At 44.9% G+C, this 19854-nt stretch overlaps 1 protein-coding gene across 1 annotated transcript in view; it reads right to left on the reverse strand.

Moving 5' to 3' along the window:
- The window catches only part of lrmp (lymphoid-restricted membrane protein), a 238326-nt gene that overhangs the window by 113272 nt on the left and 105200 nt on the right, over positions 1 to 19854 (reverse strand). The window contains exons 15-17 of the mRNA XM_063072318.1: positions 12291 to 12442; positions 10470 to 10575; positions 10021 to 10177 (exon numbers count right to left, since the gene is read on the reverse strand). Of these exons, the coding sequence (XP_062928388.1) occupies positions 10021 to 10177; positions 10470 to 10575; positions 12291 to 12442 (415 nt within the window). The remainder of the gene's footprint in view (positions 1 to 10020; positions 10178 to 10469; positions 10576 to 12290; positions 12443 to 19854) is intronic.

Below are 19854 nucleotides of genomic sequence, written 5' to 3' on the forward strand. Positions count from 1 at the left end.
GACTGGAATTATCACAGGAGCGAACAGGCGACATTGGACTGGTCAAATTTAGTTTAACTACACCCAAATTCCCACTTCTGAGTACCAAAGAATTTAGCACCAGGAATTCAGGTTGACCGGAACAGACAACTTGGTAAGATATCCAGTAAAAGGCACATCAAAAGCATTCCCTCAGCTGGGTTGTTCTGAAGAAGGAGCTCAACTATGCTTTTCCATAGATGCTGCCTGGCCTGCTGAGTTCCACCAGCATTTTGTGGGTGTTGCTATTAGTGAACATTGATGAAAATGGGTTTGTAGTCTCCTGAGTAGAGGTGTTAGCAGTGGGTGGGGTGGGAGGGAGGGGGTTGGAGTCACCACTCTCGTTTTGGTTAAAGTGTCTCTGGTAAATTAACTATATAGAAGACACTTAGAACATAGAACATTACATCGCAGTATGGGCCCTTTTGGCTCATGATGTTGTGCCAGACTTTTAATCTACTCTAAGATCAATCTAATCCTGCCCTCCCACATAGCCCTCACATTTTCTATCATCCATGTGCCTAAGAGTTTCTTAAATGTCTCATATGTACCTGCCTCTACAACCACCCCTTGCAGGGCATTCTAGGCACCTATCATTGTGTATTTTTTTTAAAAAATTACGTCTGACAGTCCCACTATACTTTTCCTCCAATCACTTTAAAAATTATGCACCCTTGCATTAGCCATTTCCACCCTAGGAAAAAGTTTGTTTTCCAATTCAATCTATGCCTCATCTTGTACACCTCTATCAAGTAAAGTCTCAGCATTCTTCGCTCTAAAGAGAAAAGCTCTAGCTTGCACAGCCTGTGGTCATCATTTAGAAGTGATTCACAGGATAAGGGGAGGGAATTCAATCCAGCCTGCCGAGCCTGCCACTTGAATGCTTTCCAATTTATCCCACTCTCCAAGACTTACCCCATTCCCTTACAAGACCGGAGGATTTAGTGTAGGAATGTGGTATTCCAGTTTTTAAAAAATCATCTATAATTTTATTGAAATGCAGGCATGGTTACTCACAGTTCATCTTTAAAAGCCTCCACACCCTTCCTGAAAGCAGTGCCTGAGAACTGATCATGCAAACTGAACCTGACCAGTATTTAATAAAGTTTTGGCAAAGCCTTGCTTGTGAACTCAATTCACACATTAATAAAAACAATGATTCCACAAGATTCATTTATACATAGCAGGCAATGCTTCCCCACATGGTCCATTCCTTGTACTCCCCCTTAAACCCACATCATTTGTTTTTATTAAATTGCCTGTCCCCATTTTGCCAACAATTTCATCACTTCACATTTTGTGTGGGAGATGAAAATCAACCCATCTCAATTCTGCAAACTGCCATCTCAGACATTAACCACTCCATAGTAAATGAGCTACATAAGCCTGAGGCCTCACACCACTAGGCTCAAGAACAGTTCTCACCCTACAACCATCAGGCTTCGGAACCGGTGTGGACAACTTCATCCACTTCAGCACTGAAACAATTCCACCACCTCCAGACTCACTTTCAAGGACACTACAACTCGTGGTCTCAATATTCTTTCTTTTTAAAAAATTATTTGCATGACTTGTCTTTTGCCTATTAGTTGTTTATCAATTTTTATTAATTTTTCATAAATTCTGTTGGATCCCTTTATTTTACTGTAAGTGCCAGCAAGAAAATGAATGAAGGGTAGTATACGGCGACATATATGTACTTCAAGAAATTTACTTTGAAGTTTTACTGTTACCATTCACTACAGGCAAACTAACTTAATATCTGTTAGGGTCAATATTAGAAGCCATTGTTACAGATAAAACAGTACAGCACCTAGAAACTTTCAAGGCATTTGGATAATGTAAATGTTGTTTTGTGAAATAAAAATAATGTTGTTAGATTTTTTTTGTGATGTAAATGCTTGATGAGGATAAAGGGAACCAGTCAATTCCTATAAATATACATTTCCAGATTGCATTTAATAAAAATGCTGAATCATAGATGATTGCATTAAATAAAATCTCATGATACTGGAAGTAACATATTAGTGGGGACAGCAGATTAGCTGGCTAGCAAAAAATGCAAGCAGAAATAATTCTTTACTGGCAAGCTGTAACAAGTGCCACTAAAATCAGTGCTGGGGCTTCATCTGCTTACAATTTGTGGATGAAGGCACGAATGGTAAATTTACTGATGAAAACAGTTATGAAGAAGATATGAAGGATACAAAGGGATGCAAGTAATTAAATGTGTGGGCAAAGATCTGGCAAATGAAGTTTAAATATGGGAACATTTTGGAATAGTAAAATATACATACAATCTAAATGGTGAGATTGCAGAACTCTGATAAAAGATTAGTATAGAGGGAAGGAAGTATTTTCAAAAGTAACCAAATTTTAACGCTTGTTGTGAGGGGAACTATGAACGAAAACAGGCTACACCCCATTGTTGACACCACACCTGGAGAAGAGTGTCTCTCTTTTATGTGTTGGAAGCCATTCTGAGGAAGTTTACTTGTCTTGTACTTGGAATGGGGAGTCTAGGCTTTCCTGTTGGATACTAGAGGCAAGAGAGCAAACATACAATGTCCGGAGACAGCCTAACAAGAGGATATAGAGAGGACCTTTCCACCTGCAGGAGAATCTCAACCTTGATGTTTATGCTGATAAATAAGGGATCACCTATTTAAAACCATTATCCCAAAATTCCTTCTCTGTTAAGGTCAAGAGTATTTTGAATTCTTCCTCAAAAGATGGAAACAAAATCTTTAAATATTTTTAAAGCAGGGGTAAAGAGATGAGGTAAGGACGGTGATGAAAGGTTACTCAGGGTGGATAGAAAGGAATTGTTGAGGTTATAACCAGATCAATCATGATTTTATTGAATGGTGGAGAGGTCCATGCCTACTAATTTGATGGTTTCCAAGTTTTGCCTCTTCCGTCTCCTTCAATGTTCATGTCTCATATGCACAAGACCAAGTTGCTAACAAAAGGCAGTTGTTCTAATACTGGCCCCTGGGCAATTCCGCATTGTACTTTCCTTCAGTAAGGTTAACCAGTGACCCCTTGAGTTTGATTTCTGAAAAGGAAAGCAGAAGTTTGTGACAAGAAACTCCATGTTCATATCAACTGCAGTATCCTGAAAAATAGACACAAGAGATTCTGCAGATGCTGGAAAACTTGGGCAGCGCACACACAGACAAAATGCTGGAGGAACTCAGCAGGCCAGGCAGCATCTATAGAGAGGAATAAAGAGTCAATGTTTCGGCTGAGACTCTTCATCAAGGTTGGAAAGGAAGGGCGCAGAAGCCAGAATAAGGTGGTGGGGGGTGGAAGGGAAGGAATACCAGCTGGCAGGGTGGGTGGGGGAGAAAGAGGGTATTATGTAAGAAACTGACAGGTGGAAGATTGGAAGAATCTGATGGGAAAGGACAATGGACTATGGGGGGGGGGAGGAAGGGGGGCACCAGCAGGCACTGGGCAGGTGTGGAGAGGAGAAAGGGAGTAGAAAAAGAAGGGGGAAGGGGAAGAAACTATGGGAAGTTAGAGAAATTGATATTAATGCCTTTAGGTTAGAAGCTACCCTAATGGAATTTGAGCTGTTGTTCCTGCAGCCTGAGTGTGGCCTCATTGTGGCAGTAGAGAAGGCCACGGACAGACATGTCAGAATGGGACTAGGAAGTCAAATTGAAATGAGTGGCCATCGGGAAACCCCACCTCTTGTGGTGGACAGAGCAATGGTGCTTGATGAAACTGTCCCCCAATCTATGTTAGGTTTCACTGATGTAGAGGAGGCCACACCAGGACCACCAAATGCATTAGTCGACCCTAACGGACTCGCAGGTGTTGTGTCCCCGCAGCTGGAAGGACCGATTGGGCCCTCAGATGGTGGTGAGGGAAGTGTAGGGGCAGGTGAAGCACACATCCAGCTTGCAGGGATAAGATCAGTCGGCAGGGACAAGTGGACAAGGGAGTCACAGAGAGCGATACTTGTGGAAAATGGAGATTGAGTGTGGGAGGGAAAGATATGCTTAGAGGTGGGATCCCGTTGAAGATGGCAGAAGTTATGGAGAATCATGTGCTGTATACGGAAGCACTTGGGGTGGTAGGTAAGGACAAGGGAAAATCCTATCCATGCTTTGACAGTGGGAGGATGAGGTGAGGGCAGATGTAGGGGGAATGGAGGAGATGCAGGTGAGAGCAGCATTAATGGAGGTGGAAGGGAAAACATGTTCTTTGAAGGAGGACATCTTAGTTGATCTGGAATGGAAACCCTGACCCCGAGAACAGATGCAGTGGAGGTGTAGGAACTCAGAAAAGCGAACAGCACTTTTTACAAATGATATGGTGGGAAAAAGTATAGTCAAGACAACTGTGAGAGTCAGTACATCTATAAAAGATACCAGTAGATAGTTTCTCTCCAGTGATAGCGATGGAAAGATCAGAAAAGTGGGGGGAAGATGTGTCAGAAAAGGACCAAGCAAATTTGAGAGCAGGGTGAAAGTTGAAGGCAAAGTTGATGAAATTAATGAGCTCAGCATGGGTGCAGGAAGCAGCACCAATGTAGGCTAATAAAAACAAGGTGTGGTAGAAATACTTGGGTTGGGCAGCATCTTATAAGCAAGAAACAGTTACAGATCAATGATGTTTCACTGATGTCTCAGGGAGGCAACATTTACCAAAGATTCCCAATATCTGGGTTGTATAACCTTCTCAGTTACCATCAGGCAAGAAACACAGAAACCTGAGGTCTCAAACCACCTGATTCAAGAACAGCTACTTCCCTTCAACCATTCAATTCTTGAACCAAATGGCAAAACCCCAAAAACAATAGTTTAGACCACTTTGCACTTAAAAGGACTTTTTTAAAAACTTCCAATTGCATTTTCTTATAAAAATGAGTATAATTTGCTCATCTGATCATTTGTACCTCTGTTGCTGCTTCATTAAACTGTGTGCTGACAATATACTCAACTTCAAAGCTGACTTTGATAAGTGGCTAGAGATTTAAGACTAAGATATTTAAAGCAGAGGTAAGGGTGTCGAAGGTTACAGGGAGAAGGCAGCAGAATGAGGTTGAGAGGCATAACTGAATGACAGAGCAGACATGATGGGCTGAATGGCCAAATTCTGCTTCTGAGTCTTACAGCCTTGAGGGGATAGAGTGAGCATCACAGAAACCCAAGTCACTGAAGTAGGATTTCTGGATATGCAAGGCAACCAGGGGTTATCGGGATGGGGGGGGGGTGGGGGAGATATGGCATTAAGAGATTATGATGATATTCAAAGGCAGAGGAAAGACATGTGGCCTGTTCCTGCACCCCATTTTCTACAGTTTGCATGAATATTTCTAGCACTTTGGTTTGATTTCAGATTTCCAGCAACTGCACTCTTTCATCTACTTCAGTTAATATTGCACCTTTAGCAAATTCATGCCAATTTTTATTAGCTAAGTGATACTTTTCGACCTCCTGATTGCAGTCACTACTGATTTCCCTCCCTCCAATTGATGGGCCTGTGCTACTCGTCTCTATCCTCTATTCTTTCATAAATGGGAAGGGGATGCCTGCAGTCTTCTAATTTTCCAGAATCATGTTTGAAAATAAAAAAAGATTTGCAGTTGATGGAAATCTGAAATAAGAGCAGTAAAGCTGAGCAAATCCAACAGGTCAGGCAGCATCTGTGGAGGGAAGTTATTACACAGATGGATGACCTCCTGGAACTGGTTGGTTCTGACGCAAACAGAAGCAGCTGGTTATCTGAAATTGCTGTATTTGAAATTAAACCCTGACTGCTGCCGTGTGGCCAGAGGGATGGAAAGGTACTGTCCCTCCATCGTACACTAGGCTTAACTCTGTCAAAGACAGAGTTAAGGATGGAGCTGAGTGATGTACTGCTTGTATTGAGGACGATGGCTCAATATCACTTCAAATGTCCAACACTAAGTAAATCCTTATCTACAGTGCTATATCACTCGAAGCCTATAAACCAGACCAGTATTACGCACCTGCCATCCCATCAGGCTATTTTGCTAAGTAACGTTAGCATGTGGATTGTGTTACGTACCCCGTAACTGGGTTGCCAAATCAGCAGAAATGGATCACTCAGTTGGAGTCTGGATTACTAGAACTAAGAAAGTTTTATTAAAGAAACAAGCAACACAGTACTCTAATCAAAAGGATAATAAATGCAACAGTTCAGCAATTATAAACACACGTGCACAGAATTAAGATAACAGGATCAATCAGGCTCTATCGTTGTCTAGGGGCAAATGACCAGTTTCAAAGTGACGCAAAGTTCAGTTCAGTTCGCAGTAATCGCTGCCGTGGGAGATGGACAGTGTGGGGGAAGGAGAGAGAGCAAAACGAATGATTATTCAAGGCTTCCACACAGACCTTCGCAGTCAGCTTTCGGGTGAGTCCTTTGTGATGTCATCTGAGGTCACCGACCGTGACCCCTCCGTTTCCAGATACGATCGTTTCTCTGCGGTGAACCCAGCACCCAGGCAAGGGTGGACACACACCAGGTCCCCGCCGATCGTGCCTTTCCACCCTGTTCGTCAATGGCTTGATCCTGCGATCAGCCATCCAAAACTTCCCACCGACTTGAGAGAGACGCACCGCTTCCAGGGTCTCGTTACCTCGGGGTGTCGTGTGTGTCTGCCTTAGCGAACCTGTCCCTTTTTATCCCCCTGCTGGGGTATCGCCTGTCCATCACTTCAAACAGTTCAGGGTTCAAAGGGGGAGCCGATCTTGACAGCTCTCCTTCCTTCATTAACATCTCCAAATGCTGCTCCATTGTTTTCCTTATCTCTCTCTCTCCTGAAGACAGGTGGCAGACCAGCTGTTGATCCCACTGGTGCCAGCACAGGACAGCTAACATCTTAATCTATGTGTATTCTTGTCACAATTGAAAGCTGAATCTGGTCAGTTGGAGGAAGGAGTCAGTACTTCAAGACCAGCACACTCCAGGAAACAACAGCTCACCCAAGGGACAGGATGGGTCCAGAGGTACTGGGGATACAAGGGGTCCACTAACAGAGGTTCATGAGAATGACACCAGGAATGAGAGGTTTAATGTACGAGAAACATTTAACAGCAGGAGTTTAGAAGAATGAAGGGCGAATCGCATTGAAACCTATCCAATATTTGAAAGGCCTTGATAGAATGGATATGGAGAAGATGTTTCCTATATCGGGGAGCCTAGGACCAGAGAGCACAACCTCAGTAGAAGGACATCCCTTTCGAACAGAGATGAGCAGGAATTTCTTCAGCCCGAGGGTGGTGAATCTGGGATTCATTGCAATAATCGGTTGTGGAGACCAAATCACTGGGGTTATTTAAAGTGGAAGCTGATAGGTTCTTGATTAGTCAGGGCGTCAAAGGTTACAGGGAGAAGGCAGGAGAATGGGGTTGACAGGGATAATAAATCAGCCATGATGGAATGGCACAGCAGATCCGATAGTCTTATTATCATCATCATCTTTAACTACAAGCAGCAGGGTGAATGATCAAAATCCACCCGTGACCCGCCTTTGTAAATGTGGGCTATAAAAAGAAAGGGTTTGATAACTGCTCTGGAAGAGGTGACTAGACACAAGATCTGTGTTGGAGGGAAACCTCCGATAACTGTGCATTTAGGCTCAACGTTGGTGCATGCACATACATATACACACACACCCACACACACAGAGTACTGTAGAGAAGCAATCTTTGCCTCAGCCTCCACCAGGGAAAAAGCTCTTAGCAGAATATCCCAATGACAACCTCAAACCAATTCGCTTTTCCCCCCACACTGTCCCCTTCATCCATTCCATCCCACTTCACTGCCAGAGAGGTCACAAATTATCATTCAGTATACCCACTGTACCTTGTTCCTCCACAAAAATCTCCTTTTGTTCTCAAACCAGCCCCACCCTTGAATAATACTTACCACAAAAATTAGCTTTCCTTTTATGTTAGCTTTTAATCCTTATTTAGAATTCCTCTACACAACCCACACCACCCCATTTTTTCTCGAGCACCTTCTTTATTTAGATAATCCCTCTGAGAACTGTCATTATATTACTGTTCTGAAGGTCATCAAGAGTTAAAGGTTTGTTTCACCACAGAAACTGCTTAACATTCCAAGTATTTAAAGCACTTTAGAACATAGAACTGTACAGCACGGGAACAAGTCCTTCCGCCCACCATATAATTCTGAACTAATTAAGCTAATGACACCTCAAAATCAGAAACACAAGGGAGTCAGCAGATACTGGAAATCCAGAGCAAAACACACAGAATGCTGGCGGAGCTCAGCGGGTCAGGTGATGTCCAAGAAGGGGAATAAACAGTCAACATTTCAGGCAGAGACACTTCATCAGACCCCTCCATAGATCCTGCTTGTGTGTTGCTCTCAATACCTCAGAATAAGATTTCCTTTTATCACCAAGCGTAATGATGCAAAATGTGTAGTTTTGCGGTACCTAATCTCTTATGCCTGCATATGATCTACATCTCTCCATCCCCTACATCTTTATGTGCCTATTTAAGAGTTTCTTAAACATCGATATCGTATGTGCCACCACAACCACATTCCAGGCACCCATCATTCTAAATAAAAGCTTGCTTCTGAACCTCTCTTCCCCCCACCACACTTTAAATGCATGCCTCTAGTATCAGACATTTCAGCCCTGGAGAAAATATACTGGCTGCCTGCTCCAATTTTATAAACTTTTAAAAATAGTTTTCTTCCCCAGCTAAAATCAATGTCAGCTTGCATTGGGCTCCCCTAAACAGATGATCAGTTGAAGGTGCGACTTGCTCTAACCTTCCTGAGAAATGCTTCAGTAGGTGATAAGACACTGGCATCGCTGTAAACCACCAACTGAAAGGTCACACAGCCAGAAGTCAATGTCAAAGCAAGCCACCATCTCCTCCACTTTGTCTTCTCTTTGCAACTTCAGAAATTGACCTTTGAATAATGCACAAGTTCTGAAAGTTGAATTGCACTTTAAAAATGTGCTGTAACTGATTTTCCATCCTACATACCTTTGTTGTATAACATTTTTAAGATGCCATTATCAAGGCTGCGTATACACACCAGAAATAGGAATGAATAGACCACTCACCTAGAAACAAGTTCTTGTTTCTGAAGATGATAACACAAGTTTTTTTTCCAACTTTAATTGGAAGAAATTCCAACCTCTTTTTGAATTTCAAAAATAGTCTGACAATTCAGCAGCGCAGGTGTGGGGAGAGACAGTCGCTAGCAATTCACTCACTGCCTATGATAGGGCAGACAAGAATGGAACAGTGGATGGGGTGGTTCTTGATTAGTAAGGGCGTCAAACGTTATGGGGAGAAGGCAGGATGTAATGATAGAGCAGACTTGATGGGCCAAATTACATAATTTTGTTCCTATATCTTATGGGAACCACTGAGTGCGGGTACGGCACCGTCACCACCTCACAGGTGATCTGTGGCACAGTCAGACATGGGGTCATCATGGCCAACCAAGCTTTGGGGTGGAAAGGGTTCCCACAGCCACCAACATCCGTGCTGTCCGCGGGATCTTGTGGACCATTACTTCCGATAGAAACGTTCCAGAAGTACTGACAGTCCAGCAAGGCATCAAGAAATACCAGGTAAGTATAAAAGGGAGCTAGCCTTACACCGTCGGCACAAGAAAACTAAGCGCACACCACCTCTCCAAGTTTCCCTCTGACCTCAGCACACCCATGAACTTGGCTCAACTTTAGCAATGTTCATAGAAGCTACGATTTACGAACTGAAAATCCGCATTTAGCTTCCGCGAACAGACTTCATCGAGCTTGCAGTCTCCGCTAATATTTAATAAACTTTTGCATATCTCAGCGTCTGCTTGTTTATTAAAACGTACAGATCTGATCATTAAACATATTGGTAGAGCAATTCTTAAAGTAACCTCTAAAAATATAAAAAAACACGACTTTTTCGGGCCAGTTATTGGAGTTCAGGATCATAGTTATATTTATATGCACCCTTTTCTAAGTTTGCTTACTTCGCTGTTGGCTGGGTTTTGACCGCAGTTGTTCACCGGCGCCTGATCCAGCTCGGCTTGCAGTGAAGAGGTGCTCTTTCTCCCGCGCCTCTAGTTCCCTTTGCAGCCTCTCTGCTGTATCTTGGACCGAGGCTAAAGCGGCGTCCTTGTCGCAGAGCTGAAGACAGCATGAAAAGCGGGGTTTGCTACATCCTCTCAACACATACAAACCCACACAAACCCGAGCAGCTGCTTAACCAGCGTAGCCTCTGCAATGCTGCTGCCTGTGTTTTCGTTATGCGCCGATATCCTTAAAACTACCGAGATGAAGCCCGTGTGACAATGGAGAAGTAAATGCCACCACACTACAGCCCACGCCAGCTCTCACTTCCTTCACCATGCATAATTGGACAGTGCAAGAGTCCCACACCACTCTACAGAAGGGGGTAACATAAACCTCCAAGACTTGCCTCTTTGTGCAGAGCTTCCAACTGTTGGCGGACCCGCTGAAGCTGAAGACTCGTCTCTGTGGCTGTTCTCTCCGTTGCCTCTTTCTGTGCCTCGAGCTGGCGTCGCCTGTCGGAGCAGTAACGAACAGGTTCAGCACGCCGCGGAGGCTGTCCACAGCGGTACCCCGCCGGTACCAGTGCACACAGGCAGGCAGCGGCCGTCAGCGCAAACCGAGCATTTTACGCGCGCGCGCACGTGTGCGCCAGGGAACGGGCACAGCAAATCATATCGACAGCAGAGGCGATGCGACAGGAAGGCATGGTGTTAAAACAACAAACTGCAAATGTAAAGCTGCCCGTTGCGAACTGCACTCCGACGTGAACGGCCTAACCTGGATCACATAGATGATGGAAATGCTCAGCGTCTGGGGAGGTGGTGAGGGGAGGAAGGAGGAGGGGGTGGTGAGGTGGGGGAGGAGGGGGTGGTGAGGGGGGGGAGGAGAGGGCGGAGGAGAGAGGAGAGGGGGAGGGAGGGGGGAGGAGGAGGGGGGAGGGGGGAGGAGGAGGGGGGAGGAGGAGGGGGGAGGAGGAGGGGGAGGGGGAGGAGGAGGGGGGAGGAGGAGGGGGGAGGAGGAGGGGGGAGGAGGAGGGGGGAGGGGGAGGAGGAGGGAGGAGGGGGAGGAGGAGGGAGGGGAGGGGGAGGGGAGGAGGAGGGAGGGGAGGGGGAGGGGAGGGAGGGGAGGGGGAGGGGAGGGAGGAGAGGGGGAGGGGGAGGGAGGAGGGGGGAGGGGGGAGGAGGAGGGGGGAGGGGGGAGGAGGAGGGAGGAGAGGGAGGGGGAGGGGGAGGGGGAGGAGGGAGGGGAGGGGGAGGAGGGAGGGGAGGGGGAGGGGGAGGAGGGAGGGGAGGGGGAGGGGGAGGAGGGAGGGGAGGGGGAGGGGAGAGAGGGGGAGGGGGGAGGGAGGAGAGGGGAGGGGAGAGGGAAGAGAGGGGGAGGGGGAGGGAGGAGAGGGGGAGGGGGGAGTGGGGGAGGAGGGATGGAGGAGGACGGGTGGTGAGGAGTGGAGGAGGAGGGGTAGCGAGGGGTGGAGGAGGGGTAGCGAGGGGTGGAGGAGGGGTAGCGAGTGGGGGGGGGTTATAGATAGACCAAATGCAAGCTTTTTTACCGAGGATGAGACTAGAAATGGATGCCGGGCTAGACTAGAACTAGAAGTCATAAGTTAAGGATGAAAGGTGAAATATTTAGGGAGAACTTGAGGCATAGTCAATAAATCCGTAATAGAATAATAACCATAATAGAATCAAAGGAGGACTGCACCAACATGGGTGTCAGACCAGTGTGCAAAAGACGAACTGTTCAAATACAAAAAGAAATCACAAATAAGCAATAAATCGAGAACATGAGATGAAGAGTCCTTGAAAGTTAGTCCATAGGTTGTGGAAACATATCAATGAGGAAGTGAATTTGAGTGAAGTTATCTCCTTTGGTTCAGGAGCCTAATGGCTGAGGGCTAGTAACTGTTCTTGAACCTGGTGGTGCGTGTTCTGAGGCTCCTGATGGCAGCACCAGGAAGAGAGCATGTCCTGGCAGTGGGGGTCCCGGATGATGGATGCTGATTTCCTACAACATCGTTTTGTGTGGATGTGCTTAATGGTGGCAATAGGCTGGGCCATATCCACTACTTTTTGTAGGATTTTCCATTTAAGGGGCATTGGTGTTTCCATACCAGGCAATCAAAATACTCTTCACTACACATCTGACATTCTGACTGTGCTTCAGTGCTCAAGACCAGAAAGCATTCCCAGCAAAATGCTTGTCAAATTCCAGTAAAGGGTTCCCTGACCTGACAACTTCTTTCCTCTTGAAGTGCAGCTGCTCTGTTTTGCTCCGGCGAAAGGCACTTGCCAATCGGACGTATTCCTGGTCTGAGGCAGACTTCTGCTCCTCCAAGGCATGGATGCTCTGCAGCCACTGCTGTCTTTTCTCCTGGAGGTGCTGAAAAGGCAAGTCTCGTTACTGAGGGAGCACATGAGCCAAAGGCCACCACATCCATTTCAATACCTGTATAGTCTCATTTACTGGATAGGTGCAAAATGATTTACCACAGGAACAGTACACAAAATGCTGGAGGAACTCAGCAGGTCATTTTGGGACAAGACCCTTCATCAGGACTGGAAAAGGAGGCAGAAGGAAGAATGTGGGAGGAGGAGAAAGAGCACAAGAAGGCATGTGATAAGGGAAACAAGGTGAAGGGAAGGGTGGGAAGGGGAAAGCTGGGAAAGGTTAAAGGGACAGAGAAAAAATTTGACAGGAGACATTAGTGGACCACAGTAAAAAGGGAAGGAAGAGAGGCACCGGAGGGGAGTGATAGGTAGGTGAGAAGGGACGAGGTGAGAGGGAAGCCAGAATGCAGAATGGAAAAGGAGAGGAGTTAGAGAAATCAATGTTCATGCCATCAGGTTAGAGGCTACTTAGAAAGAATGAGGTGTTGCTTCTCCAACCTGAGAGTGCCCTCATTATGGCAATAGAGGTGATTGTGGACTGACTTGTTGGAATGGGAGGGGGAAATAGAATTAACATGGATGCTGCCTGATCTGATTAGTTCCTTCAGCATTTTGTAGGGATTTCTCTGGATTTCCAGCATCTGCAGTAGCCTGTGTTTATGATTTACCACAGGATTTGTGTTGCCATATCTGGAAGCAACTGATGGTGTAGATACAACTACATCTTGTACTTTCAGGGTGTATAAGAGTCTGAGGAGCCCCAGGAGTGTACTGAGTTAATCACGACCATAGGATCCAGAGGATGTTGTGATAAGTGGAGAAGTATTGCCAAACAGAATGGTCTAAAGAAGCCATGAGAAGAGATTTACTTTGGGATTTCAAGAGTTATGGGTCAGGGCTGCTGCACAACAGCTAAATGATGTTTGTGGTTCCAACAGAGCCAAAATAAGAACAGTAGTGATCTTGGAGGTGGGTCGCAGATAACCCAGTGAAAGTTAGTGGCCTGTAAATTGGAGCATATCACTACAGTAGCACACAGAGACTGATGGACCTATGCCTACTTCATTTATGGAGTCATCAATAACAGAACATTGATCAATATGACAAAGTACGGGCACTCAGGCCATGACTTGTGCCAATGTTAATTACTCCATGATCAATCTAACACATTCCTCCTACATAGTTCTCCACTTTTCTATCATCCATGTGCCTATCTAAGAGTTTCTTAAATGGCCCTCATATATCTGCCTCTAACATATTTGGTAACTTCAATTTATAATTCTGGGTGTACATTTGGCCCAACATGTTAGTCATGGTCACTTCTGACACAGAAACATAGAAATCTACAGCATATTGCAGGTCTTCGGCTCACACCATTGTCCCGACCATGGAGCCTACTTTAGAAGTTGCCAAGTACTTCCCTACTGCTTGGCCCTCTATCTTTCTAAGCTCCATGTACCTATCTAAGAGTCTCTTAAAAGACCTTATTGTATCTGCCTCTACTAGCTTTGCTGGCAGTGCATTCCACACACCACCATTCTCTGTGTGAAAAACTTACCTCTGACATCCCCCTTGTACTGTACCTATTTCCAAGCACCTTAAAACTATGCGCCTCGTGTTAGCCATTTCAGCCCTGGGAAAAAGTCTCTGGCTATCATACGATCAATTCCTCTCATCATCTTATGCACCTCCATCAGGTCATCTCTCATCCTCTGACACTCCAAGGAGAAAAGACCAAGATCACTCAACCTATTCTCATTAGGCATGCTCTCCAATCCAGTCAACATCCTTGCAAATCTCCTCTACATTCTCTCTGCAGTATCCACATGTAAAGTAAGCTGTTCTACAACCTTCAGAGTGTTCCAGTGACTGTAGGCCCAAATAAAAGTGAACTGGGTAGGGTGCTTGAGTTGAATGATTGCGGTCAGGTATGCAAGGTTGTTGGAGATAGTTGATCACGGGTTGGAGCAAGATTTTGGGAGAGCCAGGGTATGGGTCAGGGGTCATGGGGAGTTGAAAGTTTTGGATTCTGTAACAAGGTAGAAGCAATTCACTTGTATAAAAGTATCTTCCAAAGTAGCATCAATAATGCAAGTCTCTTTTGGGTGTGACAGATGGTTAACTAATAACATTCCTGGAAAAATACCACTTGCCTTAACACGAAAAGATGACAAGTTTTTACTAACCCATAGTGGTCTCATTGTGTTGCATAGGATTCAACATCTGGGCAAATATGCTTCACACAAACTACTGCATGTAACATGGGTCAATTTTAACCTGCATCAGAGCCCCTCATGAGTGAACTGTTCATTTTTCTTCTCCTCTAGATTTGAGAGCTGGTGAACAAAGAACTGTGGGGCCTATCTTCAAAGTAAATCTATTATCAAAGTTGTATATGTCATCATCTACAACCCTGAGATTCATTTTCTTGTGGGCATACCCAATAAATCCATAACAGAATCAACGAAAGACCGCACCAACTTGGGCATACAAACAGTGTGCAAAAGACAACAATCTGCAAATACAAAAGAAATAATAATAATAATAATAAATAAATAAATAAGCAATAAATATCCAGAACATGAGATGTAGAGTCCTTGAAAATGAGTCCATAGGTCATGGAAACATTTCAGCGATGGGGCAAGTGAAGTTGAGAGAAGTTATCTCTTTTGGGTGAAGAGCCTTGATGATTGAGGGTTAATAACTGCTCCTGAAGCTGGTGGTGAGAGTCTCCTGTACCCGCAACCTGATGACAACAGTGAGAAGAGAATATGACTTGGCTGGTGGGGGGTCCTTGATGATAGGCACTGCTTTCCTGTGACAATGTTCCGTGTAGATGTGCTCAATAGTAATTTATCTGCAATTACATGAAAATTACCCTCTACAGTGATTTTAAAGCTGAGAAGAAAAACCTTGGAGAATTAGTTAATTATCATTGTTACTGCCTGCCACTCCTGTTTATAAAGTACTAAATGGGCTGGCTCCCCCTTATATCACAGATCTTCTAACCCCTTATTCCATTTCCAGGTCCCTCAGGTCAGCTGACTTGGGGATCCTGGCTGTCCCATGATCTAAACTTAAGCTCAGGGGTGACCCTGCTTTTGCTATTGTAGCCCCCAGACTGTGGAACAGCATTCCCCTCCCTGTCAGATCTGCCTCCTCCATCGACTCTTAAATCCAGGCTCAAATCTTACTTTTATTCACTAGCGTTTGAATCTCCCTGCTGTGGCTGATTTTTGGCTTGTGCCTAGGCCCTTGTGTTGTTTCTTTTGTGCCTATAAGCTGTTTGCCTTGTTGCTTATGTCTGTGTTTCTCATATTTGTAATTTTAGCTATTCTGCTCTGATCTGTACAGCACTTTGGTCAACATGGGAAGCAACCCTCCAAGACCACTCTCTGGCTTCTCCCACAAAGCCAATGTCTAATCCAATTTATTATCTCATCCCGAATGCCAAGTGTCTGAACCCTCTTGACCAAACTCCCATTAGGGACCTTGTCAAAGGCCTTGCAGATGTCAATGTAAGCTACATCCACTGTCTTGTCTTGATCAACTTTCCTGGTAACTTACTTGAAAAACTCAAGATTGGTTAGACTTAACCTACCATACACAAAGCTATCCAGACTATCCCTCTACTCGATCCCCTAGAATACCTTTCAATAACTTTTCCACTATTGATGTCAGGCTCACTGGCTTATAATTTTCCTGGCTTACTCTTGGAGCCTTTCTTAAACAACAGAACATTATCTATCCTCTAATCTTCCAGCACCTCACGCATGTCTGAGGATGTTTTAAATATCTCTGCTAGGGGCTGTGCAACTTTTGCATTAGCTTCCTAGGGAATATCTCGTCAGGCCCTAGGGATTTATTCACCCGAATTTGCCTCAAGACAGCCAACACCTTTTCCTCTAATCTGGATAGGGCCCATGACCTCACTGCCACTTTGAACCACTTAGACCTTAAGACCATAAGATATAGGAGCAGAAGTAGGCTATTCAGCCCATCGAGTCTGCTCCACCATTCAATCATGAGCTGATTCAATTCTTCCAGCCATCCCCACTCCCCTGCCTTCTCCCCATACCCTTCTATAGATACCATGTACATCTCCCGAGTAAATACAGATGCAAAAAATCTATTTAAGGTTTCCCTAATCTCTTTCAGCATAGATTACCAGTCTGATCTTCCAGAGGACCAATTTTTGTCCCTTGCTATCATTTTGCTCTTAATACTGTATCTGTAGAAACCTTTAGAATTCTCCTTCATCTGCATGATAGAGCAACCTTATTCCTTTTTTAAGCCATCCCCTGATTTCCTTAAGTATTGTCTTGTATTTCTTATAATCAAGTACCTCATTTGTTCCTACCTGCCTATACCTGCTGTGTACCACCTCCTTTTTCTTAACCACAGCCTCAATCCCTCTTGACAATCAAGGTGGCCTTTTCCTCTGATAGGAACACATGAACTCTGTACTCACAAAATTTCGCTTTGAAGGCCTTACACTTAACTAAGTATTCCTTTTCCAGAAAACAACCTGCCCCAATCCACACTTGGCAGGTTGTTTCTCATACCATCAAAATTAGCCTTTCTCCAATTTGGAATCTCAGCAAGGACTAGACCCATCTTTTCCATAATTATCTTGAAACTAATGGCATTATGATCAATAGATGCAAAATGTTCCTGTGCACTAACTTCTGTCACCTGCCTTGTCTCACTACTTAATAGGAGATCTAGTATCACACTGTCTCTAATTGGGACTACTATGTATTAAGAAAACTTTCCTGAACACATTTGACAAACTCTTTCCCGGTATGGAAACACTTTCGTAGCTTGGGAATCCCAGTCAATATGTGGAAAGTTAAACATAACTTACTGTCACAACCTTGTTTCTTGTAGCAGTCTGTGATGTCTCTACAATTCTGTGCCTCTAATTCCCACAGACTGTTAGGCGGTCTATAATATAGATCCATTAACGTGATGATACCTTAGTCTTCAGTTCCACCTATAAAGCCCCACTAGAAAAGCTCTCCAGTCAGTTCTGATTGAGCGTTGCTGTGACATTTTCCCTGACCAATAATGCCATCCCTCCCACTCTATCGCATCTCAAACATTGGAACATTGAGCTGCTAATCTACAAACAAGACTCAGTAATGGCTACAACGTTATAATTCCATGTGCTTAGCTCAGCCTTTCCTGCAATACTCCTTGCATTGAAATTATATACAGCTCAGAACATTATTCCCACCATGCTAAACCTTTTGATTCCTGACCTTGTATGTAGGCTTAACAATATCTTCTCCACAACTATCCACTCTCTGTTCTGGTGTTCTGGTTCCCATCCCCCTGCAACTCCTAGTTAAAACTCCCCTCCATGCAGCACTAGCAAATCTTCCTACTAGGATATAGTCCCCCTCCATTTCAGGTGCAAACCGTCCCTTCAGTACAGGTCCCACATTCCTTGGAAGAGAGCCCAGTGATTCACAGATCTGAAGCCCTCCCTCCTGCACCATCTCCTTAGTCATGTGTTAAACTGAATGATCTTCCTGTTTCTGGCCTCACTAGCACGGGGCACAGGTAGCAATCCTGAGATCACAACCCCAGATGTCCTGTTCTTTACCTCCTCAGGAGACGGCGGAGTTTCAGTATGTCATCAAAAACCTTGACAAACTTCTACAGATGTGTGGTGGAAAGTGTGCTGACTGGCTGCATTACAACCTGGTATGGGAACACCAAGGCCTTTGAGAGGAAAATCCTACAAAAGGTAATGGATTCGGTCAAGTATGTCAACGGTAAAACCCTCGAACTATTGAGCACATCTACATGAAACTTTGCTGTAGAAAAACAGCATCCATCAAAGATCTTCACCACCCAGGCCGCGCTCTTTTCTCACTGCTGCCATCAGGTAGAAGGTGCAGGAGCTTCAGGACTCACACCACCAGGTTTAAGAACAGTTACTACCCCTCAACCATCAGGCTCTTGAACAAAAGGGGATAACCACACTCATTTAAAGACTCTTATCTTGCTATATCGTGCTCATTATTTATTTATTATCTGTGTTTTCACTGTTTACAGTTCCTGATGTTTACAGTTACTGTTCTAAGGATTTTATCAAAGCCACGTATGTACTCTGATAATAAAGTTTATTTTGCACTCTGAACTTTAACTTAGCACCCAACTCCCCGAACTCACTTTGCCGGACCTCTTCACCCCTCCTACCCATATCATTGATACGGATGTGGACCACGACTTCTGGCTGCTCACCCTCCCACCTAAGAACACTGTGGACTCTATCTGAGATATCCCTGATCCTGGACCTGGGAGGCATCATGCCATCCGGGAATCTTGTTCTTATCCACAGAATCTCCTTTTTGTTCCCCTAATCAATGAATTCCTTAGCACTACGTCTCAATTCCCCACCCTCAATTCCCTTCTGAGGCACAGAGTCAGAGACCTGACTGCTGTGCCTTTCCTCTGATAAGTCATCCCCCCCTAACAGTACCTGAAAGAGTGTATCTGTTATTGAGAGGAACAGCCACAGGAGTACTCTGCTCTGGCCGCCTCTCACCTTTCTCCCCCTGACAGTCACCCAGTTACTTGTGTCCTGCACCTTGGGTGTAACTACCTCCCTGTATGTCTGGTCTATGAACCCCTCAGCCTCCCAAATGATCCAGAGTTCATCCTGCCGCAGCTCCAACTCCTTAACGTGGTCTGTCAAAAACTCCAGCTGGTTGCACTTCTTGCAGGAGGTCTCCCTGCCTTCCCACGTCCCACAAGAGGAGCATTCCACCATCCTGCCTGGCATCCCCACTACTCTGTGCAATAAAAAATAAATAACAGAAAAAAAAACATCTCCTACAATCTATCCTCTCCTCGCCGAAGCCTCGATGAGCCAAAGCCTCAACTCCCCACTAACACTGGTCCAAGCACACAACAGCCTCTCTGCTTAAGCCTAACCTCTTTATTGGATCTTGCCAAGTGCCTAATTGTGCACAATCCAATGTCTCCTTGGGAACTGTGGTGTGCAAAATGTGCCAAGCGCTGCCGCTCGCTTCGTTTAAGCTCTCTCTCCCTCTGCATAATCCAATGTCTCCTCTGAAGCTGTGGCATGTAAAATAGAGGAAATAAAAACTAAAATATTGAAGGTGGAAGTGCAATTTGACAAGACAGTAGAGCAGAGGAACAGGTCCTTCTTCCCACAGTGTCTGTACCAACTTTGGTGCCCACACATGGTCTACCTCTTTATATGTCTGTCTAAATGTCTATATTTCACTTAGATAATGCCATCATGTCTGCTTCCAACCTCTGACCTGGTGGTAGGTTTCAGGGTCCTACCACTGAATTAAAAAAAAAATTGCCATGCAACCTCAATTAAACTAACTCCTCCTGCACTTTAAACCTGTGCCCTCTAGT

The sequence above is a fragment of the Mobula hypostoma genome, chromosome 20 (assembly GCF_963921235.1).
Source record: "Mobula hypostoma chromosome 20, sMobHyp1.1, whole genome shotgun sequence".
Taxonomy (NCBI): Eukaryota; Metazoa; Chordata; class Chondrichthyes; order Myliobatiformes; family Myliobatidae; genus Mobula; species Mobula hypostoma.